This window comes from Leptonychotes weddellii, chromosome 1, assembly GCF_054177405.1.
Source record: "Leptonychotes weddellii isolate Sample4059 chromosome 1, ASM5417740v2, whole genome shotgun sequence".
Classification (NCBI taxonomy): Eukaryota; Metazoa; Chordata; class Mammalia; order Carnivora; family Phocidae; genus Leptonychotes; species Leptonychotes weddellii.
The window spans coordinates 15,073,625-15,099,522 of NC_138369.1; the positions used below are offsets into that span (position 1 = coordinate 15,073,625).

Below are 25,898 nucleotides of genomic sequence, written 5' to 3' on the forward strand. Positions count from 1 at the left end.
GTAGATTGGGCCGGTAGGAGCCCGCCGCAGCGCTCGGCGAGCGTCACGTCAGAGGGAGGGGCGAGGACGGTCTCGCCAATGACGAGCTGGATTTCGTGGGGCGAAGGGTCGTGATTGGACATTGGCAGCGGGCTACCCTGGGCTCCTCTACCTGTTGCTAAGGCCGCCGCAGACCGGCTCTGCTGCGCGCGAGGAAGGCTCGTCTCGCGAGAGCTCAGCTCCCTTCTTGGCCAAGGCAGCCGCAGCGGCTCGAGGACCGACATGGAAGCTCACGAGGACTACGTTTGGCCGCGGGCAACCTCGGAGCTCATACTCCTCCCGGTCACGGGTCTGGAGTGCGTGGGGGATCGGCTGTTGGCGGGTGAGGTTTGGTCCGAGGCACGCGCTAGCGAAGAAACCGGGCGCTTGCATGGGGCGGGACCATGAGAACAAAGGGATGCCCCCAAAGAGGAGGACAGGCGGCGGGATGAAGCCCGATCGAGGTGGGCGGGAGCCAGGAGATGGCGGGCTGGAGGCCCGGCCGGAGGAGCCCCAGAGACAAAAAAACGATGTGGCTATCGAGTTCCTTTACAATCTGCAGCTGACATGGAAAGGGCGGTGGGGCCGCGGGAAAATGCGGGGCAAGGAGGGAGAGCGGTGTGTGGCCCCTGCCGGGAGCCGGGGCGGGGCGGGAGTTGGGGGGGGAACCCCCTCAACGTGGGCAGGTCCAGGGGACGGTCTGTGGTGTGGCCTCTCGGGGGAGGGGCCTGGTAGGCGGGGCTGTGGGCTCCCAGGGGTGGGTGAGGCTTCTCCATGGTAGGTGGGGATGACGAGGATGGGGTGGCGGGAAACCAGGGATGAGACCTTTCTGAGCGGGCCAGTGCTTGGGGAGGCAGACGCGGAGGCCCCTTCTGAGGTGGTTGCATCCAGGAAATCCAGTGTTGATATCCCTTCGGGGAAGGTCAGGTCGAGAAGCATAGGCCATCAAAAGCCTGGGACCTGAAGCAGCAGAGCCCTGGAGAGCATCGAGGCTCAACTGGAAGCCATTAGTGACTGATGGTGGTGCTGCTGTTTTTTAAGGGCCCTGAGGCAGGGCACTGGAGTTCAAGCCTTGAGTGAGCTGCTTCCTATCCTAGGGGGTGGTTTTGTGTGTGTGGAGGGGTGGCCCAGTTGTGATCTGGTGTGGGGGCTCTGGGAGCCCAAGGTTCCTACCACGGGTTAGACTCCTAAGGCTCCTGCAGGAGGGGATAAGTAGGCAGAAACCCAAAGAATCACAAGAATGGGCTAGGAGAAGAGAAGCAGTGAGTTCCTGGCAGAGGGTAAGCATGCCAAAGGCCTTGAGACTGAGAATTTGTTACTTTGGGGGAAAGAGAGAGTTCCTGTGAGGCTGAGCGGGGGGGTGCGGGGGGGTGGGGGGGCGGTCTGGGAGAAGAGGCTGGAGAAATGAGCTGAGGCCAGACCATTTTATGCCTAGATCTGACTTTATGGTCAGAGAGAGGCCTCATGAAGGGTTTTAAACAGGGAAATGACTTGGGAAATGCAGGTTAGAAAGCTCTTCAAGTGAATTCCCCCGCTCCTGTGACTTCCAAAGTGACTTTTATATTGCTACAATTCTCAAATTCCACCCATTTGCACCTACAATCTCAATTTCCAGCCTTGTTTGCTTGTGAGTTCCAAGTGCACAGGTTCCTTCAAATGGAAATCCTCCTGCTGGGTGCTCCAGCTGCGCAGGGAGAACAACAGCCACTCAGGTGCTCAAGCCCAAGCATCTTCCTCAGTCCCTAAGCCCCTCTCGTTGATTTTGACTTCATACTTGTGGCATCTGTCTGTTTCTTTACCTGTTGCCATCAGTCGAGGCCATGCAACTTTGGCTCCCAGACCCCCTCAGCAGCATTCTCTCAGCCCATCCTTTGAGCCCTTTGTTTCCTATTCCAACCACACAACCTAGAGTTCTTGCTCACCTCAGGGCCATTAAACTTGATCTTCCATCTGCCAAGAAAGGGTCACCCATCTCCCCCATGCCTACTCTTCCTCTGGTTATCACTGCTTGTTGATTCCTCAGCCTAAATGTTACGTTCTCAAGGTGGCCTCCCCTGACACTCACCAAGTTGCTTGGATGACACCAGGGTTTCTCAATCTTGGCACTATGAACGTTTTGGCCCAGATCATTTTTTGTGTGAGGGGCTGTCTGTGATCTGCAGGACATTTAGCAGCATCCCTGGCTTCTATTCCAGTTAGCATAACTCCCAGGTGTGACAACTAGAAATGTCTCCAGATACTGCCAAATGTCTTCTAGAGGGAAAATCACTGGAGTAGATTTCCCTCTTTTATATTAAAGCAATCCCTACAGTTCTTTCCTGGAACTTAACAAAGTTATGACAATGTAGGTTACTTGGGTGATACTGTTTAGTGTCTGCCTGATGGCCAGGAGCCTGGGTCTGTGCTTGTCTTACTCACTACAGCGTGTAGTTCCTTGTCTGGTTTATAATCGATGCTCAGTGCATGTCTATTGAGCTTGAAACTGCAGTCTAAAAATAGCATGAGGGAATGTTAGTGTCATCTCAGGTTAACAGGTGATAGATATCCTGGACCAAAGTCACTGTGGTGGGAAGGATTTGAAAAATTTCTAGAAAATGAGCACATGGAACTTGGCGATTGAGAACATGAGAAGATGCGGGAAGTTTAGCGGAATAAGCGGTGAGCTTCCTGGTTTGGGGCTGGGGCTGGGTAGACCGTTACCCAGCTGGTAACGGTCAGTGGAGCCATCAGTGGAGTGAGGAGCATTGAGAGAACTTGAAGGTGAGCTAGTAGAGTGAGAGGGGCCCGCAGGGCAGCCAGAAGGTAGCTGAGGGTCATGGGAGCCTTGGCTGCCAAAGTGGGGGCCGCCTGTCCTGGTTTTTCCCGTCAGTGTTGAACACGGTTACATCTGAGCTGCAAGGAAAAAGCTCTTGGAAACCCAGAGGGGTTCTGCTGTGGTCCCAAGGTGGGAGGATCACCTTTGGGGACAGCCTCTTCTCTGGGGGAGGGAGAGTGGGAAGACTGTGTGTAGATGCAGATGCAGCTGGGGCTTTGGGACAAGGGCTTCGAGGGTTCCTATTGGAACCGTCAGGTGTGGTGAGGAAGAGGCGGCGTTTGAGGAAGCCAGGTTGAACTGAGTGTTGGGCAACTGGCAGGCGTCCGAAAGTCAGCACTGAAAAGTCCAGCTGACACTGAGGCCAAGGATTTTCCAGGGTTCGAGCCAGCAGGATTGTGTGTTCTAGTGCATTTGCAGGCTATACTCCGTGCCCGATTTTTCCCTGCCCCCGTCTCTTCATGGCTTGGCAGAGTTGAGTGAGCGTTCTTCTTCTTCTTTTTTTTTTTTAAAGATTTTATTTTATTTTATTCATTTGAGAGAGAGAGAGAAAGCACAAGCAGAGGGAGGAGGGGCAGAGAGAGGGAGAGGAACAAGCACGCTCCCTACTGAGCAGGGAGCCCGATGTGGGACTCGATCCCAGGACCCTGGGATCATGACCTGAGCCGAAGGCAGACGCTTTACCGACTGAGCCACCCAGGCGCCCTGTTGAGTGAGGTTCTGATGTGGCTCTCTGCTTCTGCCTAGGTGAGGGGCCAGATGTCCTGGTGTACAGCCTCGATTTTGGTGGCCATCTGCGGATGATGAAGCGCGTGCAGAACCTGCTTGGCCACTATCTTATCCACGGATTCCGGGTGCGACCAGAACCAAATGGAGACCTTGACTCGGAGGCTATGGTGGCTGTGTTTGGGAGCAAGGGACTCCGAATTGTGAAAGTTAGCTGGGGACAGGGCCGCTTCCGGGAGCTCTGGCGCTCTGGCCTGTGGAACATGACTGACTGGATCTGGGATGCACGTTGGCTTGAGGGCAACATGGCCTTGGCCCTGGGCCATAACTCGGTAGTGCTGTACGACCCTGTGGTAGGGTGCATGCTGCAGGAGGTGCCCTGCACAGACAGGTGCACCCTCTCCTCAGCCTGTCTGATCGGAGATACCTGGAAGGAGCTGACCATAGTGGCAGGTGCAGTTTCCAATCAGCTCCTTGTCTGGTACCCCGCAGCCGCTTTAATAGACAATAAGCCGGTGGCCCCTGACCGACGTGTCAGTGGGCATGTGGGGGTCATCTTCAGCATGTCGTACCTGGAAAGCAAGGGCTTGTTGGCCACAGCTTCAGAAGACCGAAGTGTCCGCGTCTGGAAGGTGGGTGACCTGCGGGTGCCTGGGGGTCGGGTGCAGAATATTGGGCACTGCTTTGGGCACAGCGCCCGTGTGTGGCAGGTCAAGCTCCTAGAGAATTACCTTATCAGTGCAGGAGAGGACTGTGTCTGCTTGGTATGGAGCCATGAAGGTGAGATCCTTCAGGCCTTTCGGGGCCACCAGGGCCGTGGGATCCGGGCTATAGCTGCCCATGAGAGGCAGGCCTGGGTGGTCACCGGGGGTGATGACTCGGGCATCCGGCTGTGGCACCTGGTAGGGCGTGGGTACCCGGGTTCAGGGGTCTCAGCTCTCTGCTTCAAGTCCCGCAGCAGGCCAGGTACCCTCAAGGCTGTGACGCTGGCTGGCTCCTGGCGACTACTGGCAGTGACTGATACAGGGGCCCTGTATCTCTACGACCTTGAGGTCAAGTGCTGGGAGCAGCTGCTGGAGGACAAGCGCTTCCAGTCCTACTGCCTCCTGGAGGCAGCCCCTGGTCCTGAGGGTTTCGGACTTTGTGCCATGGCCAATGGGGAGGGTCGTGTCAAGGTTGTCCCCATCAACACTCCAACTGCAGCCGTGGACTTGACCCTGTTCCGTGGGAAAGTGCATAGCCTGAGCTGGGCCCTGCGTGGCTACGAGGAACTCCTGTTGCTGGCATCGGGCCCTGGCGGTGTGGTGGCTTGCCTGGAAATCTCAGCTGCGCCCTCTGGTAAGGCCATCTTTGTAAAGGAACGTTGCCGCTACCTGCTGCCGCCCAGCAAGCAGAGATGGCACACGTGCAGTGCCTTCTTACCCCCTGGTGACTTCCTGGTGTGTGGGGACCGCCGGGGCTCTGTGTTGCTGTTTCCCTCCAGACCAGCTCTGCTCAAGGACCTTGGGGTTGGGGGCAAGGCGGGGGCTATCGCTGGAGCTCTTGGAGCAGGTAGTAGTAGTGAGGGGGCTGAGACTGCTTCTACCGAGTGGGGCCCTGTGTCCGCCCTCCCCTCTCTGCATGGGAAGCAGGGTGTGACGTCCGTCACCTGCCACGGTGGCTACGTGTATACCACGGGGCGCGATGGCGCCTACTATCAGCTCTTTGTGCGAGGCGGCCAACTGCAGCCGGTCCTCAGGCAGAAGTCCTGTCGAGGCATGAACTGGGTGGCTGGGCTCCGCATGGTGGCTGACGGGAGTATGGTCATCCTGGGTTTCCATGCCAACGAGTTTGTGGTGTGGAGTCCCCGGTCACATGAAAAGCTGCACATCGTCAACTGCGGTGGAGGGCACCGCTCCTGGGCCTTCTCCGATACCGAGGCGGCTATGGCCTTCGCCTACCTCAAGGACGGGGACGTCATGCTCTACCGGGCTCTGGGTGGCTGCACCCGGCCACATGTGATTCTCCGCGAGAGCCTGCATGGCCGTGAGATCACTTGTGTGAAGCGTGTGGGCACCATCACTCTGGGGCCTGAATTTGAGGTGCCCAGCTTCATGCAGCCCGACCACGTGGAGCCCGGCAGCGAGGGGCCGGGCCTGACCGACATCGTGATCACGTGCAGTGAGGACACTACCGTCTGTGTCCTGGCGCTCCCCACCGTCACCGGCTCGGCCCACGCACTTACAGCGGTGTGTAATCATATCTCCTCCGTGCGCGCCCTGGCCGTGTGGGGCATCGGTACCCCAGGTGGCCCTCAGGATCCTCGGCCAGGCCTGACCGCTCATGTGGTGTCTGCGGGGGGCCGGGCCGAGATGCACTGCTTCAGCATCATGGTCACCCCGGACCCCAGCACCCCAAGCCGCCTCGCTTGCCATGTCATGCACCTTTCGTCCCACCGGCTAGATGAGTACTGGGACCGGCAGCGCAATCGGCACCGGATGGTCAAGGTGGACCCAGAGACCAGGTGACGTGCGCACCGCGAGGCGGGAGTGTGGGCTGGCGTCCCGCAGGGCTGGCCCCTTGCTGCTGCTCCTAGGCTTCCCCTGACTGCTGGCCGGTGTCGTGTCTGCAGGTACATGTCCCTGGCTGTGTGTGAGCTCGACCGGCCTGGCCTCGGCCCCCTAGTGGCTGCAGCCTGCAGTGACGGAGCAGTGCGGTGAGAGCGGAGCGCCTTGGGCCCCAGCACCAGGGCTGGAAGTTTGTCCAGAATGGGTTCTGAGCTGGCCCCCCCGCCCCCCCCAGGCTCTTCCTTTTGCAGGACTCGGGGCGGCGGCTGCAGCTCCTGGCTGAAACCTTCCACCACAAGCGGTGTGTTCTCAAGGTCCATTCCTTTACCCATGAGGCACCCAACCAGCGGCGGTGAGAGGGGCTGCCCGGGGGCCCCGCGTGGGCCGGGTGGGGGCTCCTGTTGCTTCCCATCTCCCTCACTGACCCAGCTGCCCTCTCCCGGCCCCCAGGAGGCTGTTCTTGTGCAGCGCAGCCACCGACGGCAGCTTGGCCTTCTGGGATCTCACTACCGTCCTGGACCACGGCTCCGCTGCCCTGGAGCCTCCAGCAGACGCTGGGCTTCCCTACCGTGAGTAGCTAGCGGACAGCCCGGGCCGTCCCTCCCCGCCTCGCACTTCGCCTTCACCCGGTGGCGGGCTGGGCCCTGACAACCATCTTCTCCCTCCAGGGCTGGGTGCCCCCTGCCTGACCCTCCAGGCTCACAGCTGTGGTGTCAACAGCCTGCATACCTTGCCCACACGTGAGGGCCATCTCGTGGCCAGTGGCAGTGAGGATGGCTCCCTCCATGTCTTTGTGCTGGCCGTGGAGGCACCGGAGCTGGAAGAGGCCATGGGGGGTGCTGAGCTGGTGCCCCAGTTGCGTGTGCTAGAGGAGTACTCCGTCCCCTGTGCGCATGCTGCCCATGTGACAGGTCTCAAGATCCTAAGCCCAAGCCTCATGGTCTCAGCCTCCATCGACCAACGGCTGACCTTCTGGCGTCTGGGGCATGGGGAGCCCACCTTCATGAACAGTACCGTGTACCATGTCCCAGACGTGGCTGACATGGACTGTTGGCCTGTAAGCCCTGAGTTTGGCCACCGCTGTGCTCTTGGGGGCCAGGGGCTTGAGGTTTACAACTGGTATGATTAAGGTGTCCCGCGGTGGCCGGTGTGCTGGGCATGGGACCTGCTCGCAGACAGGGTGGAACAGAAGCGGCCGTCTGTGCCCATGCCCAGTGTGCCTTGAGGAGGAGGCGGCAGCCGCGGGCTCCTGACTTCGGAGCAGGAACAGAAGGTGAGGTGGGTGCTGTTTGGGCAGACCCAGCCTACGCCCCAGTATCCACCAACAGGACCCGGCTTTGTACGGAACAGAAGCAATTTATTTTGGCTCCAGGTCTCTAACAGCATCTTTGTATCTTTTTTCCAGGTCATGACTTTGTAAACATTCCTAGCTGTCGGGGTCTCTGTGGCCTTAGATGTGGTTCAGTGGAGGGAGACCCAGCATGGCTAGGCCAGCGTGGAGCACTTCACGCACGGCCCGCAGAAGCTGGAGACGGGCAAACATTTGACCAAATAGGTGTGGTCGAGGCTCCTGGAGGAGAGAAGGGGCCTGCTGGTCTCTTCCTTTGCTTCCCTTGCACCCCTGCAAGCACCCCCCCCTTTGCTGTGTACTTACTCCTAGGATGTGTATGCGGTTATAGTATGAGCTGAAATCCATGCTGAGCTGAACCAGGAACTTGCACATCTAGAGACAGAGACTGAGTCACTGGCTGGTCTCCTTGATCTCGTGCCCAGCCCAGAATAAATCATCAAGCGCGCAGTGTCTGTCCGGCCCTCTCTGCCTCACCGTCTCGGTGCGCGCCGTCGCGTGGAGCCCCGGGGCCGCGCACGCCAAGGCTGCGGTCTGGCTCAGCACGTCTGGGAAGGGGAGCACGCCGTTGAAGAGCAGCAGCCACTCACCCTGCGGGGGCGGGGGGAGGTGAAGAGCGCTGGGAGGGGCAGTCCCAACCTCCTGCAGGTGCCCAGCTCCCCAGGAGGACACTCACCTCATCCTGTAGCAGTGAAAAATTGAGACTGCTCACAGGTGGAAAAGTGGGGTACCGACCTTGTTCCGTGCTGTGCTTGTACCCCTCAAATAGTGTGGCAAGACGGGCACAGTTGTACATGACGAAGGTGCCACTCTTGGTGCCCTTTGTGGAAATGCTGCCGCCGGCCAGGGCCAGGAGGAGCTGGGGGGCCGGGGGGGTCACAGTTGCAGCCACGACCCAGCCTGTTCCCCAAGCCCTGAACCTGTCGGGCTCCCGGGCTCACCTGACTCTGTGGGGCTGTGCTGAGCATCTCGAACTTGATGGTCGCCACAGAGAGAACGCGGACGACCTCCGTCCAGGCCGGGTCTGCGGGGGTTGAGCGGGTCAGTGCGGGCGTGCAGGGAAGCGGGTGACCGCCCCTCCCGCGGAGCGCAGCCCGGCCCCCCAGGCGCACCTCGGGCCAGCTCCCTGCCGCGCTTCCGGGCCGACGCCTTGCACACCTGGGCGTGCCGGAGCCTGAGTGTGGAGAAGAGTGAGCCGGGGGGCCTGCGGGGGGGGGGGGGTTGGTGGTGAGACCCCCCCCACCTCAACTACCCTGATTCGGTGGCCTCCCTTCCAGCCTCACTCACTCGTAGTACTCGGGGGCAGTCAGGGCGCCGGGGGCACCAGCTGCTTTCACTGGGCCACAGACCAGGTGCTTCTGTCCGGGAGAGAGCAGGCGCTTAGCCCAGCTGGCGATACACCTCCAGTAATAAACCCCTGGAGGAACCTAAACCTGGTGCCTGGACTCCTCCAGCCTTTTGCCACCAGGCTTTGAGCCTCCGTCTCAAGCCCACCCCTCAGCGCACAGTCCAGCTTCCCCAAGCTATTACTCTTCAGTGTTTTCTGGGATGGGCCTCCAGAGTCCACCCTCTCCTGGGACGCTGCACCTGCTGCAAGCGCCTGCTCACCGAGCCTAACCTCTCCCTCAAGCTCGAGGGTCACCTATGGACTCATCAGCTAACGTGCCCCTTGATGGCTTTTCAAGGGCCCTCCGGTTGGTGGGGGAGGAGGGGGCGCTCCACCATCACCAACCTACCTGTGTGAGCGGAGCCTGCTCGTCCAGCTTCCACCAAAGCAAGTCCAACTTCTGTTGCTGGAACTCCTCCTCACAGCTCACCACGTGTACGACCATGCAGCCGCCCGCATCAGCATCCGCGGCCTCTGCCTACAGGGTAGGAGAACGGTCACTGGGCGGACACAGGACCCCCGGCTTGCCAGAGGCCCACGGGGTGGGGGGTCAGTCACTAACCAGGCCTGGAGGGCCGTCCCCAGGCCCGTGGCGGACAGCCTCCTGCAGCTCGGCCAGCGCGCAGAGCAGATCCTCAGTCACTGCGGAGAACACAGTTGAGGCCAGCCAGGAGCGCAGGGTCCCCCACCTTCTGTCCGGCCCTGCGAGGCTCCAGCTCCTACCCAGACACTTGTCCAGGTTGGGGTCGTAGCCACCTGCGCGTCCCCGTTCTTGCATCACCTCCTTCAGGCACACTGTGCCCAGGACGCCAGGGGGCAGGGCTTCCCCGTCCCGGGCAGGGCTAAGCTCTGCAAGCGCGAGGCTCCTCAGGGCTTCGGTGGCGGCTCTCTCGGAGGCAGCGGGCCAGTCCACGTGCAGTTGCTGCAGGAAGGTCGGCATGTGCGGGTCCCGTACGGCGGGCACCAGCCGCACACTCGCCCTGGGAAGCGAGGGCGGCCGTCTCAGCCCGAGCACCCGCCGCAGCTCGAGCACCCGCCGCAGCTCGAGCACCCGCCGCAGCTCCCGCTCCTGCCCACCCGCAGTGGCTGTAGGCCCAGCTCGCCACCCCGGCCTTTCTGGCCCCGCGGCGCGCTCACCCATGCGCGCGCAGAGCTCGCGCCAAATGATCGGCCACGAGCACGGCGCGCAGCTGGCTCAAGCGGAGCGCGCCTGCAGCGCCGCGCAGCGCCGGGCAGTGCAGGAGGACGCGCGGGCCGGGCGCGGCGGGCGCGGCGGGCGCGACATAGGCGGCCACGGCGCCGAGCACGCGCTCGAAGACGGCGGGCCGCTGCAGCTGGAGTGCCAGACCCGCGGGCGTCGGCGCGCAGCGCAGCACCGGGGCCACGCCGGGGCCTTGCAGGCCGGCGACCGCACGGACCACACGCTCGGGCACCTGCGGGAGGAAGGGCGGTGAGCGGGCTGTGGCGCTGCCCCTGGCCGCACATCCCCGCCCGGCTGGCGCCCACCTGTCCGTCCCCGAAGCGCGCTTGCAGCGCGGGCCGCGGCGCCAGGAAGTCTCGGGCGCGCAGGTGGCGGGCGCGCGTCTCCTTGAACCACACGGGGTCGCCAGGCCCCAGGGCCGTGTTGAGGGCCCCTAGCGTCTCCCCGACCCCCAAGCGCCCCGTCGCCATGGCGACCGGAAGGAGCCAGCGGAACCGGAAGCAAAACGTCAGGAGGTCGAGCTTCCGGGAGGGCCGACTGGCCGGGGCGCGTATCCGGTGGTGGTCCCTGAGCGGACAGGTGCGCCAGAGGTAACCGTGGCGGCCGCTTTCGACCTTCGGTCCCAGCACTCCCTCCGCGTGGTCCGCCTGCCCTGCCCGGCCCCGGCATCGCGAGGTCCGCCTTCGGCCTAGAGTTCCGTCGTCGTCACCGGCATTAGCAACCAGGGAAAGGATCCTCGCTACCGGGTGGGGCCCAGACCCGACTGTTTCATCGAAATCTTACCTATTTGTGATAACGTTTCATTCCCCACATTTGGCACTTGATCAAACGTCAAAAGTTCCAAATGAATTGTCAGCGGAATAGGGCAGCTAACCATTTTCAGGACCTCCTAAAAAAAAAAAAATCTCATTTTTGAAAGAATCTGTGTTCTGCGGCTTCAGGTTATTTACAGCCCATTCCTCCTTTGCTATTTGGGTCTTTACTCCCGATAAATGCGTACTCTGGTAGGATTTTTCTTGATTTTTGAGGAATTAGAACCATCATATTTTCCAGAATTACCAGTTTTTAATGCTTTTAACCTTGTGTACATTATCAGGGATACTCAGGCCTTTTGGTTTAGGCAACGAGCCATTGTAGGCAAAATAAACAATGTGACCATGAGAAGACCCAGCTAAAGGACTGCTCTCAGTTGGGAGCATCCCATTCCACTACAGAGAGCTCTTTCCTCTGTCCCACAAGGACTCCGGAATGTTTTCATTTCAGTGTAACTTAAATCCCCCTTTTCTCTATTTTCTTTAATGGAGATTGAACCCGACACAGCACAGAGTGCAGGAAACCCATAATTACTGCTCTGGAGCAGTGAGAGTGCCCAGAGTTCAGAAAGGAGGGGATCCTAGGGGCAGGAAGTTTGGCAAGACCCCTTTCTGGGCCAGGGCTGCAAGGCCCTGCTGGGATCCCCGAAAGAGCACTGGGCGGACACGACATTCCCGATGGCTTCTTGGGTGCCCACTCAACGGGAGTGATCGTGTCATTCCAAAGCGCTTTCCATTCCGCAGTCGCATGACCCAGGGACAGCTGCTAACAGGCTGGAGGCCAAGCCGGGGACTTCAGCTACTCTCGGTACACGAAGACGGTTGGGGTGGGTTTTCCCCAGGAAGTGAAAGGCTATCTATAGCCTGCGGGCTGGGGTGGCCCTGCCCTGTGGGACTCACCGCCATTGCAGCCCTGTCCAAAGGCCCTGGGACCAACCTCCCTTGTCAGTGCTACTCCAGGTTCAAGAGATGACCATAACCCTGGCTCTCCGACGTCTACGCCCACCATCTCCAGCCTGAGGGCGCACCTGAGACAGGGGCGGAGACCAGAGAGACCCAAATAAAGTATGTCTGGGGTCAGGGGTTGGCCCACCCCATCTAGGCCAGGACGCTGCTCTGGCAGGAGAGCAGGGAACGAAATCCAAGCGCAGCTGGAATGCTCTGGAGACAACAGCTGCTTTTGGGATTCCGTTGCCCGCTGTCCAGCCGTGGGCGGGGGAGGGGGGGGACTAACCCCGGGAGGGTGGTGGTCCCTTGCCCTGGGGCCAGATCAGGACCCCCCATTCCCAGTACCAGAAGACGGACCTAGAAGTGGGCGGTAAAGCCGAGTGTAGTGGGAACGAGGCGCTCACCTGGGCCCCAAAACAATAGGAAGATTGGTAAGGGCCTCCCTTAGGACCGGTCCCGATCCGGATTAGATCCGCAGGGTAGGATTACTCCTGTTGGTCCCATGAAACCAGGCCACCGGTGCGGTGACGGTGGCGGGGCGGGCTTCGGGATCGGCCAAAAGAGGAGCTCGCCCGTCGGGCCGGAGAGGAAGTAAACCCGCGCACCAGCCTCGGGGACACCCCCGCACCCGGAGCCCTTTGTCCCGTGACTCTGCCCGCGCCCGGAGCGCTGGGGTGGGGGTGGGGGTGGGAGGCAATGGCGGCGACGGGACCCCCGGGAATCCATTGCGACCGTCCCCCGCTGTGCCGAACCTCCCGCCCGCCCGACCCCGTGGGTAGCAGACGCGTCAACGTTCCCTTGAGGCCACGACACCGTGGGGGCGCGGAGATGCCCGAAACCCGCGCGGGCGCCAGCGACTCTCGCGCCAGTAGGCCCTCTGATTCGGCTCAAGACGGGGGGTCGGGGAATTCTCGGGCCGCGAGCAGAGTGAGCGACGACAGGGCGATGCTCCAGCCGCTGTCTAGTTCAATATCTGGTCCCGTTCGGCCCGGTCGATCCCACCCGGACAGCTACAATCGCCCCACCACGGCGTCCCCTTCCGCTTGCTCCGGCCGCAGACTCGGAGCCATTTTAAGGAGAAACCAATCAGCCACGCCCCCTCGCGCTCCCGAGAAGCCAATCCACGCGCAGCCACGCCCTGGGAGACGCGCGGCGGCGACGCCAACGGTCGCGCGGGTGACGGTTGGGGAGGGGCGTGATTCGCGGGAGAGCGAGGGAAACCTGAGCCGGCCGCCCCGCCCTGGGAACCCGACGCCCCAAAGCCTGGGATTAGGGGCTTGGAGGCTGGCCCCACGCCCTGGCCAGGTGTGCGGGACTCGACCAGGTGCGCGGCCGCCCCGCCCCAGGCCCCGGGAGCCCTACGTAATGGCTGAGAGCCGGGGACCAGGCTGCGGCGGGGGCCCAGGCAGCGCTCTGAGGCGGCCACGCCACCAGCTGTCTGGCTCCCCCAGGACGGTCTGCGGGGGCCCGGGGCGGGGCGGGTGGCAGGTGCAGACACCGGAGCCGCGCCTGGGGACGGGTCCTCCTGGGACAATTGGCATCGGCCTGCTCCCTCAAACTCCCGCGCTGGGGCGGCTGACCTGCGCCGTGCCCTCCGGGACGCAGGGGGCGCTGTCGGCGCGCTGCGGTGGGCTCCGCCACGACCCCGCTGACCCAGCGCGGGCCTCCCTGCTTGCCGGTCCGACATGGTCGCCGCATTCGTGCTTCCCGGCCTGTGCCGAGCGCGGGCAGTGCTACGCTGTTCTCCTGCCGAGCTGCTGAGGTGAGCCCGGGCCCAGCGTCCCTGATTCTCCCGCCCCGCCACGGCCGGCGATCCCGGCCCCTCCTGATCCCCTAGACCCTGAGCACACCCCTCCGCAGGGCCCCACGGCGAGGGCATCGGCTCACGCCGGCGGACGACGAGCTGTACCAGCGGACGCGCATCTCCCTGCTGCAGCGCGAGTCCCCGCAGTCCATGTATATCGACAGCTACAGCAGCCGCGGCTTCACGGTCAATGGAAATCGCGTGCTTGGGCCCTGCGCGCTGCTCCCGCACTCCGTGGTGCAGTGGAACGTGAGCAGTGAGGCAGCGGAGGGCCAGAGTCCCAGGCCTGCCCCCTGATTCTGTCCCTGGCCAACTTGGGCTTTTCCGTTGCCCCTTTGTGGCGCAGGTAAGGGCTCTGTGGGGAAAGCTACGCGAACTTGTTTAACCTGCCTCCTCCCAACACAGGTAGGAACTCACCGGGACATCACCGAAGAAAGCTTCTCCCTCTTCTGGTTGCTGGAGCCCCAGATAGGTACTGGAGAAGGGGAGGGCTGAGGTGCTTCCAGGCCTAGAAAGCCAAAAGCCACCCCGCCCCAGCCTCCCCACAGGCCTGCCTGCCGCAGGCTAGCCCTGGCCATCTTTCCCTAGAGATTGTTGTGGTGGGCACCGGAGCCCGGACTGAACGGCTGCAGCCCCAGGTGCTGCAAGCCCTGCGGCAGCGGGGCATCGCCGTAGAAGTGCAGGACACGGTAAGCCCTGCGCCTCGGGAGCGCGGAGCAGGGCCCAGGCCTAGCCCTCGCCACGCTGATGCAGGCTTTCTCTTTGCAGCCCAATGCCTGTGCCACTTTCAACTTCCTGTGTCATGAAGGCCGAGTAACAGGAGCTGCTCTTATCCCTCCACCCGGAGGGACTGTGCTCACAGGCTGCAGAAGGAACCACCAGGAACTGAGCTCACCTGTCCAGGAAGGCGCTGGCACTTCGCGGAGTGCAGGGGTTTCCAGCGCTTTCATTAGCCCTTCCCCTTTGGCACTGTAACACTTGTCTTTCTTGCCAGCAAATTAATAATTTAATCCACCTTTCCCATTTTGTACTAGTTGTGTTGCTAGCAAGGAAGAGCTGCTGGCTCAGCGGGCTCTTGGGGGGGGGGGGGTGTGAAACCAGAGGATCCCCTTTTTATTTAGACTACATAGCTTCTCAGAGGCTGGAGGTAGTATAGGCACCTGTCCCAAAATGCAAATCTTTGTACTTGCTCACAATGCAGATTTGAGGGGACCCTCTGCTTTCTCAAGGTCCCTTGGAGATTCAAGTTAAGAGAATTGTGTATGTGGCTCTCAACCTGGTCCCACGTGGCCAAGCAGGAGGCCCTGTGGGGGCCAGTCCAAAGCCCCCGAGGACTATTCCATGACCTGTCCTAAGCAGCCACAATGTGAGACTGAACCCTTGTGAGCCAGAGCTGGCCTGACCTACCTTGTGAGCTGCCTCAAGAGGGACTTTTTTGAATTTAGAATTAGTACCTCCTTCCAGATCCAAGGAATATCCAGACCTCAGGGTCTGAGGCGTTCCCTACAAATGAGAGTGTTGTGCTTGCGTGTCTGTGAGGGCGGTTGCCACACCTGCCTGTTAACCTCAAAGATCAAGCATCACTTTTTTTTTTTCCCCAAACTTTTATTGAAAAACTGAGGGAGTATGCTGTATCCCTTTTCAGAAAAGCCTCTTCTCATACCTGTAGGCAGAACAACCAGCTTTGAGGTGGGGGCAGCAGAAAGAAGGAACCTCTGCCCCAAGGGTAGGTGGGTACCAAAGGGTTGGTCACTTACGAATGGAGGCTGTGAACACCCCCTTCAACCTGAGCTGAGGATGTTCTCTTCTCAAACTTGAGTTCTCCAGAATACATCATGGCTCTGAAGAGAGGCAAATGTCAGATGTGGGTACCTGGCCCTCAACTAGCTCCTCCACCCATGTCCCAGCTCTCCTGGCTTACCGGACTTGGGTCAAACTCTTGGCACCAATGTCCTGGCAGGAGTGCTGGATGCCAGCGATCAGGTAGGGGACAAATTTGTGGATGGACCCTTTGTCCTGCACAGCCCCAGACACCCCTTGGGCCACCTTGATTTTATCAGCTTCACTGTAGGAAAAGGCAAGACGACATAGGCAAGGTCAAAGCATGGATGAGGCTATCAGTACAAGGCTGTCAGTACAGGGTAATTGACCTTCCTGTCCCACCTGAAATATCGGTTCTGGCTGCTGAGATGCTTGTCCATGGCATCAAGAGAACCCATACCACGGTATTTCTTTAGCCGGATCCCATCGGAGAAGAAGTACTCGCCAGGGGCCTCAGTGGTAGCAGCCAGGAGGGAACCCATCATGACTGTGGACAAATGGGAGTGAGGGGAGCAGACGCTGAGTGGTCCTGGGGAAGGAATCCCACCAGACTCCCTGGGTGTTGGGCCTCACCTGTGGAGGCCCCAAGGGCCAAGGCTTTGGCGATATGGCCCACATTTTGGATTCCTCCATCAGCAATAACAGGAACACCAAAGCGCCGTGCATATTCTGACACCTTATACACCGCTGTTGCTTGTGGCCGCCCGCAGGCCAACACTATTGAGAAATGGAGGAACAGATGGGTGGGTGGAATCCGTGGGGACAGGCAAGGGGCCCTGCAGCCGTAACTCAGCACCCAGGAGCTCTCCGCTACACCTGTACCAGGACTGCAGTCCGGCTGAGAAAGAGTCATGTCTGGAAGGGCTGCTGCCCTGTCTGCCTTCAACAGTTCAAACAGCAGTGATGGCCTCCACTCAACCCTGCATGTGCGCGTGCATGTGTGCTCGGCCCAGGGCAGCCTCAGGCACATGCAGTCAGCAGCCGGGGGTGGGGGTGGGGTGGAGCCCCACCCACCTGGTATCAAGTGGGGGTAGGTGTCACCGTGCAGTTAGTACCCAGAGGCCCACCCACCCCTTCCTCCCAGCATGGTTCGCAGCTCGGGCAAGATCAGGGGCGTGGTCATGTGGAAGGAAGAGGGCGCTTGTTGGTCCTTGAGCTGTGCCTACTGTAGGCAATGTGAAGGAGGTCCTGCCCTACAAGCACCCCAGGAAGAGGAAGGAGCTGTGTTCTCCAGCAGCCCCTAAAACCATGGTCTGTCATTCAGTTTGCCCTGCCCACCCATCAACACCACAAACCCCGGGAGCTACAGCTACAGTCAACCAAGCAGCCGGGCAGTGGGCAGCTGGGCCGGGCCAGTGGGCCGGGCTGGACTTACTATAGCAGCCCTTGACAGTAGAAGGGCATTTGGGGCTGTGGGACTTTATGTCTGGAGGGATCTTGGGAGCCACTAAATAAAACAAACAGACCAGAGTTTAGAGAGGGTGCAGAGCAAGAGCAAGGAGGCCAGGCTAGCCAGGGGGGTAGTGGCAGGTGAGGAATGACGAGCTCGTCTTCCAGCATGTCACCCATCCAAGGGGCCTGTTTGGCCCTGGGACTGCCCCTATTGGAGGACTTAGCATAGTTCCCACAAGAGCGCTTGGCTCCAGGCCATAGGGGGCTAAGGGCCCTGCTGAAGCCAGAGTGTCTGAGGGCCCCACCGAAGCATTTCCTACCTTCCTGGGTGATGCAGATGGAGCCACTGCCCATGCCCACCCGCAGGGCATCTACACCAGCATCAATGAGGTTCTTGGCCTGAGCAGCTGTGACCACTGCAGTGAAGAGCAGGGAAAGGCTTGTGTGACGATCTGAGTGGGAGCCTAGCTCCTCCACCTCTTGCCCCACATCCTTTGGTGCCCAGTCGTGCCTCACCATTGCCTCCAATAACTTGGAGGGAGGGATATTTCTCCTTGATGTACTTGATCATGTTGATCTGGAAGATGGAGTTTCCTTGGGAAGAGTCCTGGGACCGGGAGAAAGTCCCAGTGAGACTGGTATGACAGCTGTCCCTACCACCCCACCCTGCCTGTGCAAGATCTCACCAAAACCACTACGTCCACTCCAGCCTGGGCTAGCAAATCCAGCCGATACTTGTCATCTTCATGAGTGCCAATGGCTGCTCCACACAGCAGCTGCTTCTTGGCGTCTTTGGAGGCCAGTGGGTAATCCCGGTTCTTCTTCAGGTCTGTCCGGGCAATGATGGCTACCAGCTCATCATCTTCATTTACAATGGGTAACTTTCCTGGGGATAGGGAAGGTACATAAATCAGAACTCTGATCTTTGGTTCCAGAACCCTTCCACCTCTAGAACTCACCCTTCTTGCTGCGCTGCAGAATTTCATTTGCTTCCTTCAGTGTGATGCCTGCAGGGGCTACCACCAAGTCTTCCCTCTTCGTCATGATCTAGCAGTGAGGGGAGCTGTGAGAAGGGCCCAGAGACCAGACCTCCAACATACCCTGACCTAACTCGGGGGTGAGGTTCCACAGACCACCCTGATCACACACCTGCACCCAAACCACCCTCCTCAAGTGAACCCAACAGCCAGTGCAGCAATACAGTGGCACGGGTGAGAATTGAGTAGAAAGAACAATGTGGTACACAGAACATGCTGTTACATAGCGGAGAAAGAAGGGCCCTGCCACAGCAATGACGAGAGTTGGAAGAGGAGGCTGTGGTTGGTCCTTGAGCACTGCCCCCACCTTGGGAGTGGCAACACAGCATGCATGCTGGCAAACACTTAGGCAGAATGAGAGCATCTGGTGGGGAAGAGATGCAGGAACCCCATGAAGGGGTCAGAGACTTGGCTGGGCATTCATCTTTCCTGGACAGCAGAAGCCCCCAGAGATGCCATTCAGGCAACAGAAACCTCGTCTTAAGCCTTGGCCGCCAGAGCTTGGCTTTGCTTTGTCAGTAGAACCCACCTCTTCCAAAAACCGGTCGTGTTCCTCCTCCTTGAGAAAATCTATGTCCCTTGAAGAAATGATGCCCACCAAGCGGCTCCCCATCCGGCCCGTGTCGGTGATTGGGATACCACAGAATCCATGCCGGGCTTTGGCTTCAAACACATCCCGCACTCGATCCTTGGGGCTGAGGACCACAGGGTCTGTAATGAATCCCTGCTCATATTTCTGGAAGGGATGGTGAGAAAGAACATTTCTGAACCGTCTTTACCAGTCTGAAGCCTGGGGTCTACGCCAACTCCCCCTCTGGCAGTACCATAGGACCAAATCACAATTCAAACCCAGGGATAGTAAACGTGGGTGGGCTGTAGGTACTATCCACCTGGTCCTCTTCTCTTGCCTTAGGACACAAGGTCTCATGCTCTTCTCAGGAACTGAACCCCAAAGTGGGGAAAAAAGGATCCTAAATTAGGAAAACAAATCCCCCACTTCCACCCCACTCCACCTCAGTGCAATTCCCAGGAGCTCTTGACCACGATCCTTGCCCTTCTGACCTTCACTTTCCGAACTTCGTTGGCTTGGAACTCAGGTGTACAGTTGTGGTGGATGAAGCCAATTCCACCTGTAAGCTGCATGATAAACAAGATCGTGAAAAAGTGACGAAGAGCAGCATGACTATGTATGTCTTTGGGGAAGAGTGTGAGGCCCCTCCTTTTGTCCTTACACCCCATGATGCTCACCGCCATTGCTATGGCCATGCCAGCCTCTGTGACTGTGTCCATGGGTGAGGAAACCAGTGGGGTCTTCAGAGTGATCTTTTTGGTCAGAGCAGAAGTCAGGTCCTGAGGAAATACGGCCCGATAATGTGGCAAATACCTCATAAAAGCCTCAGGGTGGTGCCAGGTCCCCCATAAAACAGGTGCCCTGTATGACCTGCATGCCAATCAGACTATTCCATAGAATCCACCCCCAAGCCCAATCTGCTGTGGTAGCCGAGAGACCAGGGAAGAGAAGTACCTTACCCAACCTTGATGCTCAGGACCCAATTTCTGGCCATACTCACCACCTGGTCTGCAGTGAAGTCGATGTACCCAGGGAGAATGAGAAAGTCACTACGGGGGAGGGGAGCGAATTGGGAGTAAGGCTCAGGCTTAGGGCGGCCCAGGATTCCATCCCCATAGATCATGTCATAAGGCATCTGGGCCTTAGAGGGCACTGACCTAGCCCGTGTCACAGGCAGGGCAGACAAATCACAAGGTGGAGAAGGAGTCGGGACCTTTTCTGCCACCTAGCTGTCATCAGCGACCCTGGCACCCTGACAACTCCATGTGCCGAGAGAATGAAGCTTCTAGCCTGAAATCTCAAGCACTGCCAAGATGCCTCCTCCATCCCGCCGCACTTCAGATCTATCAAACGGAGCCCCAGAGATGGGTGGGGAATTCTCCGGAACCTGTCTCCCATGCCCGGGTCTAAGCGGGCTCTGTGGAAAACCCCGCCCGGCCTCCCAGTCCAGCGCGCCGCCCGTCTCCTCGCCCAGGTGAGCCCGCTAGGCCCGCACTTGTAGGTGAGGCCGTCCCCGCAGTTGAACAGCTGCTGCGCTGTGAGCCCGTCGTCTGGCACGTAGGACGTGCCCCCGCTAATCAGGTAGTCGGCCATGGCCACCGCCGGGCAAAGCCGCGTGTGTCCGAAGACCGCGCCGCAGAGGCCTCAGCCGTCTGGGCCGCGCCAATATAAACCCGCCGATACCGTCATTGCGCCCTGCGCGTCACTGACGTCAGGACGCAGTACGAACAGGCGGAGCCCGTGCGCCTCCCGGGCGGGGCTATCGAGGGAGCGCATGCGCGGAGCACGCCCTAGGCGCGCAGCCACAAAGTTGGGCGTTCCCGGGGCTGCCCCCTCCCGCAGGACCGTGACCCGTTCAACCAGCAGGCAAGGCTTTGCTTCCGATGGCCCGCTGGGCTCCTCCCAAATAAAGAGGCGATGTTCACTAGCATGTTGAAAAGACGTGCTTGTCATTCTTAATAAACAACTAGATTAAGAATACATAAGAGAAACAGAGTGGTATCTTTATATGATACACAAGTGTATGTTACAAGAATTCCATCAGGCACAGGAGCCTCAGGTTTAAGGCCTCAATGCTAGGCCAAAAAAAAAAAAAAAAAGGCATGGTAAAGTTTTTACTTTAACATCTAAAATGTCACTTGTCATAAAGGAGGGTGTAATAGAAATTGTCTTTAATAAATCATAATTGAAGTTCCCCTCATTTTCCTTCCATTAAGATGCTAAGTTTATGTCTGAGCATGAAGAAAGAAAAGACCATGGCTCCCCTGTGGTCAGCGACGTCTGCCAGTCAGAGTGGAAGCCAGCTGGGGAGATTCCCTGGAGGGTCCGTCACTAATTCCATCTTTCTGGAGTAAGGGAAGGGGCCACATTTCTCCTAACAGTCCGAGCCCTTTCCCCAGGCCCCAGACAAAAAAGAAAAAGCCAGCCAGCAACTTTCTAGGACATCTGGCTTTCAGGAAACCCAGAGCCCCCATGGGCTGAGGAATCTGCTGCAGCAGATTTACGGTGACGCACAGGAGGCAAAGTTTCCTTTTACATTTTAAACAGAAGCAGTCTGAAAGGCTTCATAACTACACCAATTAAAAAAAAAAAAAGAAAAAAATGGAGGCCTCTTCTTTAGTGTGAAAGTCTGTCCATTTTTTTTTCCTGGATCATCTCCCTTGCACCATGGCTTAGGGATCTCAGTGCATGGTGCTTGCGTTGGCCACTGCAATGGCCTCCTGAATTTCTCGTATCACCAGGATCCGAGTCAGCATCTGTCCCATTTGCTCTCTGCTGATAGGCTGGACCGAGTACCAGATTGGGCTATTGGGGGCCACCACTGGCTCAGGCGTCAGATAAAACGTGTCATTCCGGCCTTTCACACTCTGGGGGCTGAAAAATATATCAGTAAAAGCTGGGTAAAACCACAACATTCTCAACCCTCCCACCCTGGAATATTCCAGACAGATGCTGTATGCAAAAGGTGGGAAGACAGCAGCTCTTCAAAGGTATGATGGCATAGCTACTGAATTCCATGCAGTCAACACACATTACCTCTAGGGCCTCCTTTGGGGCTACTGCCAATGCCAGTAATAGGCTGTCTCCCTTCCGCTTCTCCCTCACATACTGCCAGCTGTGATTCCTCTAACCACCTGCCTCGGAATGCCAGGGTTCATCTACTGGAGTCCAACCGTATCCCACTTGGAACCAACTGCACTGCCTACAAGGTCCTCTTCAAGTCTTTGTTCATGTTGTTTCCTCTACCCAATCCACTGAATTCCTAAATTTTACATAAGGGACTCTGCCTTCCCAGCTTGGCTGTGATGCTGGGACCCTTACCTGGGCTCATCCTCCACCCCCCTCAATGTTGTGCTGTACTTAGCATATGCCACTTCTAACAGTTATATTCGCCCATCCACTCAAGATTTATCAAAGGGTTACTGTGTGCTAGGCCTGCACTACGGGCTGGTGTTCAAGAAATGAGCAGGATCCAAGACTCCCTACCTTATGGAGCTTACAGATAAGAGACAGTCAACAATTAAACAATTACATAAATGACAATCAGTGGTAAGTGCTACAGAGGAAACAGCCCAAAAGAACAGGTAGGGAATCTGGAGATGCTTCTGATCAAGTTGTTTTGAGAAGAGAGATGGATAGGAGCCAACTAGCCAAATATGGGGGCGGGGAGGGGAGGCTTGCCCAACAAGGAAAATTCCTAAGCTGAGGCCTGGAGGTAGGGAGATCATGATGCTCTGGAGTGGAGAGGAGCCAGTAGCTAGAGAGCCAAGAGGTACAAGGACGTGAGATTAGCAAGGGGGAGTATACGTTAAGGCCTTGTTGGCAAGATTAGGATTACTCTTTCTCTATACAATAAATGGAAACCACCGAAGGTTTTAATCTAAGTAACATAAGACCTATAACATAGAAAGAGGATTCTGGCACTGCAGTAAAGATGACATGCCAAACTGCAAGGGCAAGAGAGTAAAAGCCAAGGAAAGAAATCCCCCCTAGATTGATGTTGCTAGTGACAAACGTCAAGGCCAGGAAGATGCTACATGATGGAGGCCGCCTTTCTGTACTTTCCTCCATCTCCCCCATTCCCCTCTCCAAGACAGGAGACCATATAAAATCACAATGCTAGTCATTTCACATGCTTTGGGGAAACCAGTCAGGCTGCTTCTATATTTAGCTTTTTGGAAATGTGTTTTTACTCTGTTTGGGACTAAAGAATGCCTTATACACAGGTACAGTGCACTCATGCACACATACAGTCACCCAGCCACCATAAAGCTTCCTCACCATTTAAAGAGGTAGAAATCGTAGAGCTTGATGGGACATCTCAGTGGATTCTCTGGATTTTCCGTCTGTTCTGCATACATGTCATCTGTAACTATAAAACACACCCCCACCACCAGGGACATGGCATGAGACTGCCTTAGCTCAGGACCAGATTAGGAACCTTAGGCTTGGGGGCGCCTGGGTGGCTCAGTCATTAAGTGTCTGCCTTCGTCTCATGATCCCAGGGTCCTGGGATCAAGCCCCACATTGGGCTCCCTGCTCAGTGGGGAGTCTGCTTCTCCCTCTCCCACTCCCCCTGCCTGTGTTCCCTCTCTCCCTGTGTCTCTGTCAAATAAATAAATAAAATCTTAAAAAAAAAAAAGGAACCTTAGGCCTCTAGCCATCCCAACTAGACTTACTGGGAGAGGAAAGGGTGTGAGGCATGAAGGGAAAAAGCAGCAATCATTTCTGGGGCATCTCTGCTTCGAAAAGAGTTTCAAGTTTCTAGGTGGGGAGAAGGGAATGGAAAATTCCTATCCAGCAAATCCCAACTCAACTTCACACTCAACACTAACCCCCCAGGCACAAGGGCAGGGCAGGACAAGTTGCACCTGTTTCTGCGGCCCCTACCTTTCTGGCCAGTCTGGTGTATCCCAAGAGCCTTCAGGTATCGAATACTCGTGCTTTTATCCTTAGGATTAGAGGGGTTCTTCTTTGTCTGTCGCAAAACCTTGGAGAAGGCCAGCTTCATGTGCTGGTCCACTGTCTTCAACAGGAAGTATCTGCACCACAAGTGAAAGCAAGGCAAAGGGAGGGGTGCCAGGAGGAGACTATGACTTACCCTCTGCCATCGGTGCCTCAGAGGAGCCGCTGTGCACACTCCCAGGATGTGGGCAGGCCCATACCCAAAAACACTGTCTAGTGGAGGAACCAAATCAAGACGGATGGCAGGCGTCTGGCAAGGCTGTATGCCTCACTGGTCACCACACAAATGTAGCCAAGTGGGGCTGAAGGCTTTTAGTAGCCCAAAGGCTCTCAAATATGTGTCAAAGGAATTCCTATATCTACCTGGATAGTTTCCACCCTCTTCACTGGGCAAATGCCAGCAGTGGCTAAACATGGAGCTTCTAGAACACTTACTTGGTGTTAAAGAACATGAGGGTGGTCAGCAGGGTGGAAGGGGAGTGAGCCCCGAGCTGCTTGCACTCCCACAGCATCTCCTCAGTCACGTGGCTGGGCAGGACATAGCCTAGGAGGAATAGAGCACTGCTACAACAAGAGGATGGCAGGTGGGCCCTCAGAGGTGCAGGATGGGAGGTGGGAGGCACAAGGACCACAAAAGAGTACAAGTTTAACCAGAAAAACCTCCCTAGGGAATGGCAGAATCATCTGGAAGCTTGTTAAAACACATATGGCTGGGTCCCAGCCCAAGTTTCCGGGGGGGAACTGATAATGTGCATTTCTAACAAGTTCCTGAGAACCACTGCCCTATATGCATGCTCTTACCTGATGTTAATTCTTCCTCTAATCCAAGGTTAAAGTGGGGCAAGAAAATACTGGAACATCCAAAACTATAAATCAAACTCTGCAAGTATGCATACTTCTCTAGAAAGAGGGTACAGAGCTTTCATCATATTTTCAGGTGTCAAGGGCCCAAAGAGCTGGTATGGGTGCACCTGTTTGCCCTTGCTAAACCTCTCGTGTTTTCCACTTCTAGAAAGCAAACCCATTCTCATCCCCTCTCTGGATAAAGGGGAGAATGATATTCAGAACTACTACAGGATTCCCCGACAGTGCAGGTTTTACTTTAAGACCCTTGTTCTTAAATGAACTGAGAGCTGGGCAGGGGCAAAGGTCAGGGTGCAGCCAGGTCTACACCAAAGGAAGAGAATACTTGAGTTAATCACCAAGCCCCCTTCATGTGTCACTCAACAGTTAATGTACAAGTGTTTGGGTGCCAGGTACTGAGGCCATGGTGAAAGCATTCTCCTGCAGGAGTTTCAGGATCCTCCAGGCAGGCAGCAAGGATGTCACTTCCTAGAAGCGGGGAAAGAAATATTCTGCCCAACACATTCCTCTTCTCTGCTCCTGCCAAAGCTGGCCCTCTGACTCCATTAAGTGCACTCCCATCTCTCCAGGGCAGCTCTGCCTCTACTCTTCTATTTTGTGACCTACTGCCAATGAGATAAGCTTCCCTGCCCTCAAACATATCTGAAGCAGATGAGTGGCACAGACAGCCCTCCTTGGGGAAAGCCAGTGGTAGAAGTGGTACGACACATATCTTGGCATGCGCTATTTTCTAGGGTTTACTTCACTCTGCCATTTATATGAGCTTCCCTAGCTTTAACCACTTCTTAATAAAACTTAAAGTGAAGTTTAGGGTCAAAAACCAGGACTCTTGGCATGGGAGAAGGGAGACGCAGATAGGGACGCATCATATAAAAACTAAAGTTCTCAATCTGAACTGCAAGCAACAAAATGACCTATTTTATCTTTTTTTAGTATTTCCCACTGAAAGGCTTATGAACAATGACCAACCCAGGAGCAATGAACACCCCTGTGCATCCAGACTATGATACTTAAAATACCATTTACACTAAAAGGAACCAGTCTCAAGGAGAACTGACCAATTTCACATTGAGACAGAAAATAGAAAATGTCCAATATCAGCCTGGAACATCTGGCAAATCAGAAATCAAGGAAATAGGGCCAGGGCCATGTCAAAAGAACTTAAAAGCCAATTTAAGAGGTTCCAAATGGCCAAAGATGGAACAATCTGCACAGCAAAAAAGATAACTGCTATGGACTGAACCAAATTAAATATGTTTAAACTCATTAGTTCACAATGATTCCTTAAAAAAAAAGTGAATTGGTTATCACTGGATGAAACTGGTGAATCAACTCATTACCATAAAAACTGCTAAACATGGGGCACCTGAGTGGCTCAGTTGTTAAGCGTCTGCCTTCGGCTCAGGTCATGATCCCAGGGTCCTGGGATCGAGCCCCACATCGGGCTCCCTGCTCTGCGGGAAGCCTGCTTCTCCCTCTCCCACTCCCTCTGCTTGTGTTCCCTCTTTCACTGTGTCTCTCTCTGTCAAATAAATAAATAAAATCTTTTCTAAAAAAAAACTGCTAAACAAAGAGAATAAGCCCTTATCCCGCCTCTCCTAGAAAATCTCCTAAAAATCCTATAAAATTATCTATGCTGCTAGGTA

The 25,898-nt window shown here is 57.0% G+C and overlaps 5 protein-coding genes across 30 annotated transcripts in view; 2 read left to right on the forward strand and 3 right to left on the reverse strand.

Moving 5' to 3' along the window:
* The first annotated feature begins 52 nt into the window (after positions 1 to 52).
* On the forward strand, positions 53 to 7,900 carry WDR6 (WD repeat domain 6). 2 transcript variants are annotated; one of them, XM_081817275.1, is made up of 7 exons: positions 53 to 361; positions 3,578 to 6,059; positions 6,168 to 6,251; positions 6,338 to 6,454; positions 6,553 to 6,671; positions 6,771 to 7,380; positions 7,508 to 7,900. In XM_081817275.1, exons 1-6 carry the CDS (start codon positions 262 to 264, stop codon positions 7,229 to 7,231), a joined length of 3,363 nt encoding a protein of 1,120 aa, XP_081673401.1. In that variant the 5' UTR covers positions 53 to 261; the 3' UTR covers positions 7,232 to 7,380; positions 7,508 to 7,900. The 2 variants fall into 2 exon arrangements, with proteins under 2 accessions (XP_081673401.1, XP_081673393.1); XM_081817267.1 differs by having other exon boundaries at positions 6,771 to 7,375.
* Positions 7,439 to 12,848, reverse strand: DALRD3 (DALR anticodon binding domain containing 3). 10 transcript variants are annotated; one of them, XM_081817453.1, is made up of 12 exons: positions 10,344 to 10,672; positions 9,975 to 10,270; positions 9,561 to 9,817; positions 9,400 to 9,479; positions 9,187 to 9,315; positions 8,738 to 8,808; positions 8,563 to 8,624; positions 8,392 to 8,474; positions 8,127 to 8,309; positions 7,928 to 8,041; positions 7,757 to 7,825; positions 7,439 to 7,672 (listed from the first exon to the last, which is right to left on the reverse strand). In XM_081817453.1, the coding sequence occupies exons 1-12, from the start codon at positions 10,506 to 10,508 to the stop codon at positions 7,553 to 7,555; spliced, it is 1,629 nt and encodes a 542-aa protein (XP_081673579.1). In that variant the 5' UTR covers positions 10,509 to 10,672; the 3' UTR covers positions 7,439 to 7,552. The 10 variants fall into 10 exon arrangements, 9 of the variants coding, with proteins under 9 accessions (XP_081673579.1, XP_081673561.1, XP_081673541.1 ...); XM_081817435.1 differs by lacking the exon at positions 10,344 to 10,672 and adding exons at positions 10,822 to 10,927; positions 12,203 to 12,846 and having other exon boundaries at positions 7,439 to 7,825; positions 8,563 to 8,654; positions 9,400 to 9,759; XM_081817415.1 differs by having other exon boundaries at positions 7,439 to 7,825; positions 8,563 to 8,654; positions 9,561 to 9,759; positions 10,344 to 12,846.
* Positions 12,849 to 12,993: 145 nt separating this feature from the next.
* Positions 12,994 to 14,621, forward strand: NDUFAF3 (NADH:ubiquinone oxidoreductase complex assembly factor 3). 2 transcript variants are annotated; one of them, XM_006751345.3, is made up of 5 exons: positions 12,994 to 13,560; positions 13,659 to 13,851; positions 14,008 to 14,074; positions 14,191 to 14,291; positions 14,371 to 14,621. In XM_006751345.3, exons 1-5 carry the CDS (start codon positions 13,484 to 13,486, stop codon positions 14,575 to 14,577), a joined length of 645 nt encoding a protein of 214 aa, XP_006751408.1. In that variant the 5' UTR covers positions 12,994 to 13,483; the 3' UTR covers positions 14,578 to 14,621. The 2 variants fall into 2 exon arrangements, with proteins under 2 accessions (XP_006751408.1, XP_081673629.1); XM_081817503.1 differs by having other exon boundaries at positions 12,995 to 13,560; positions 13,659 to 13,788.
* A 565-nt stretch (positions 14,622 to 15,186) lies between these two features.
* IMPDH2 (inosine monophosphate dehydrogenase 2) lies at positions 15,187 to 20,101 on the reverse strand. Of its 2 annotated transcripts, XM_031022630.2 has the most exons (15): positions 19,919 to 20,101; positions 19,424 to 19,472; positions 19,101 to 19,202; positions 18,915 to 18,989; positions 18,382 to 18,588; positions 17,775 to 17,862; positions 17,502 to 17,701; positions 17,332 to 17,422; positions 17,136 to 17,231; positions 16,799 to 16,870; positions 15,997 to 16,140; positions 15,766 to 15,910; positions 15,524 to 15,667; positions 15,360 to 15,443; positions 15,187 to 15,265 (listed from the first exon to the last, which is right to left on the reverse strand). In XM_031022630.2, exons 1-15 carry the CDS (start codon positions 20,014 to 20,016, stop codon positions 15,244 to 15,246), a joined length of 1,617 nt encoding a protein of 538 aa, XP_030878490.1. In that variant the 5' UTR covers positions 20,017 to 20,101; the 3' UTR covers positions 15,187 to 15,243. The 2 variants fall into 2 exon arrangements, with proteins under 2 accessions (XP_030878490.1, XP_006751405.1); XM_006751342.3 differs by lacking the exon at positions 16,799 to 16,870 and having other exon boundaries at positions 19,919 to 20,099.
* Positions 20,102 to 20,355: 254 nt separating this feature from the next.
* QRICH1 (glutamine rich 1) overlaps positions 20,356 to 25,898 on the reverse strand; it is a 48,525-nt gene continuing 42,982 nt past the window's right edge. For all 14 annotated transcript variants that reach the window (XM_081817357.1, XM_081817363.1, XM_081817350.1 and 11 more), the window contains 4 exons: positions 23,824 to 23,932; positions 23,314 to 23,465; positions 22,705 to 22,795; positions 20,356 to 21,297 (listed from right to left, as the gene is read on the reverse strand). In XM_081817357.1, coding sequence (XP_081673483.1) covers positions 21,105 to 21,297; positions 22,705 to 22,795; positions 23,314 to 23,465; positions 23,824 to 23,932 — 545 coding nt within the window. In that variant the 3' untranslated portion in view covers positions 20,356 to 21,104. The remainder of the gene's footprint in view (positions 21,298 to 22,704; positions 22,796 to 23,313; positions 23,466 to 23,823; positions 23,933 to 25,898) is intronic.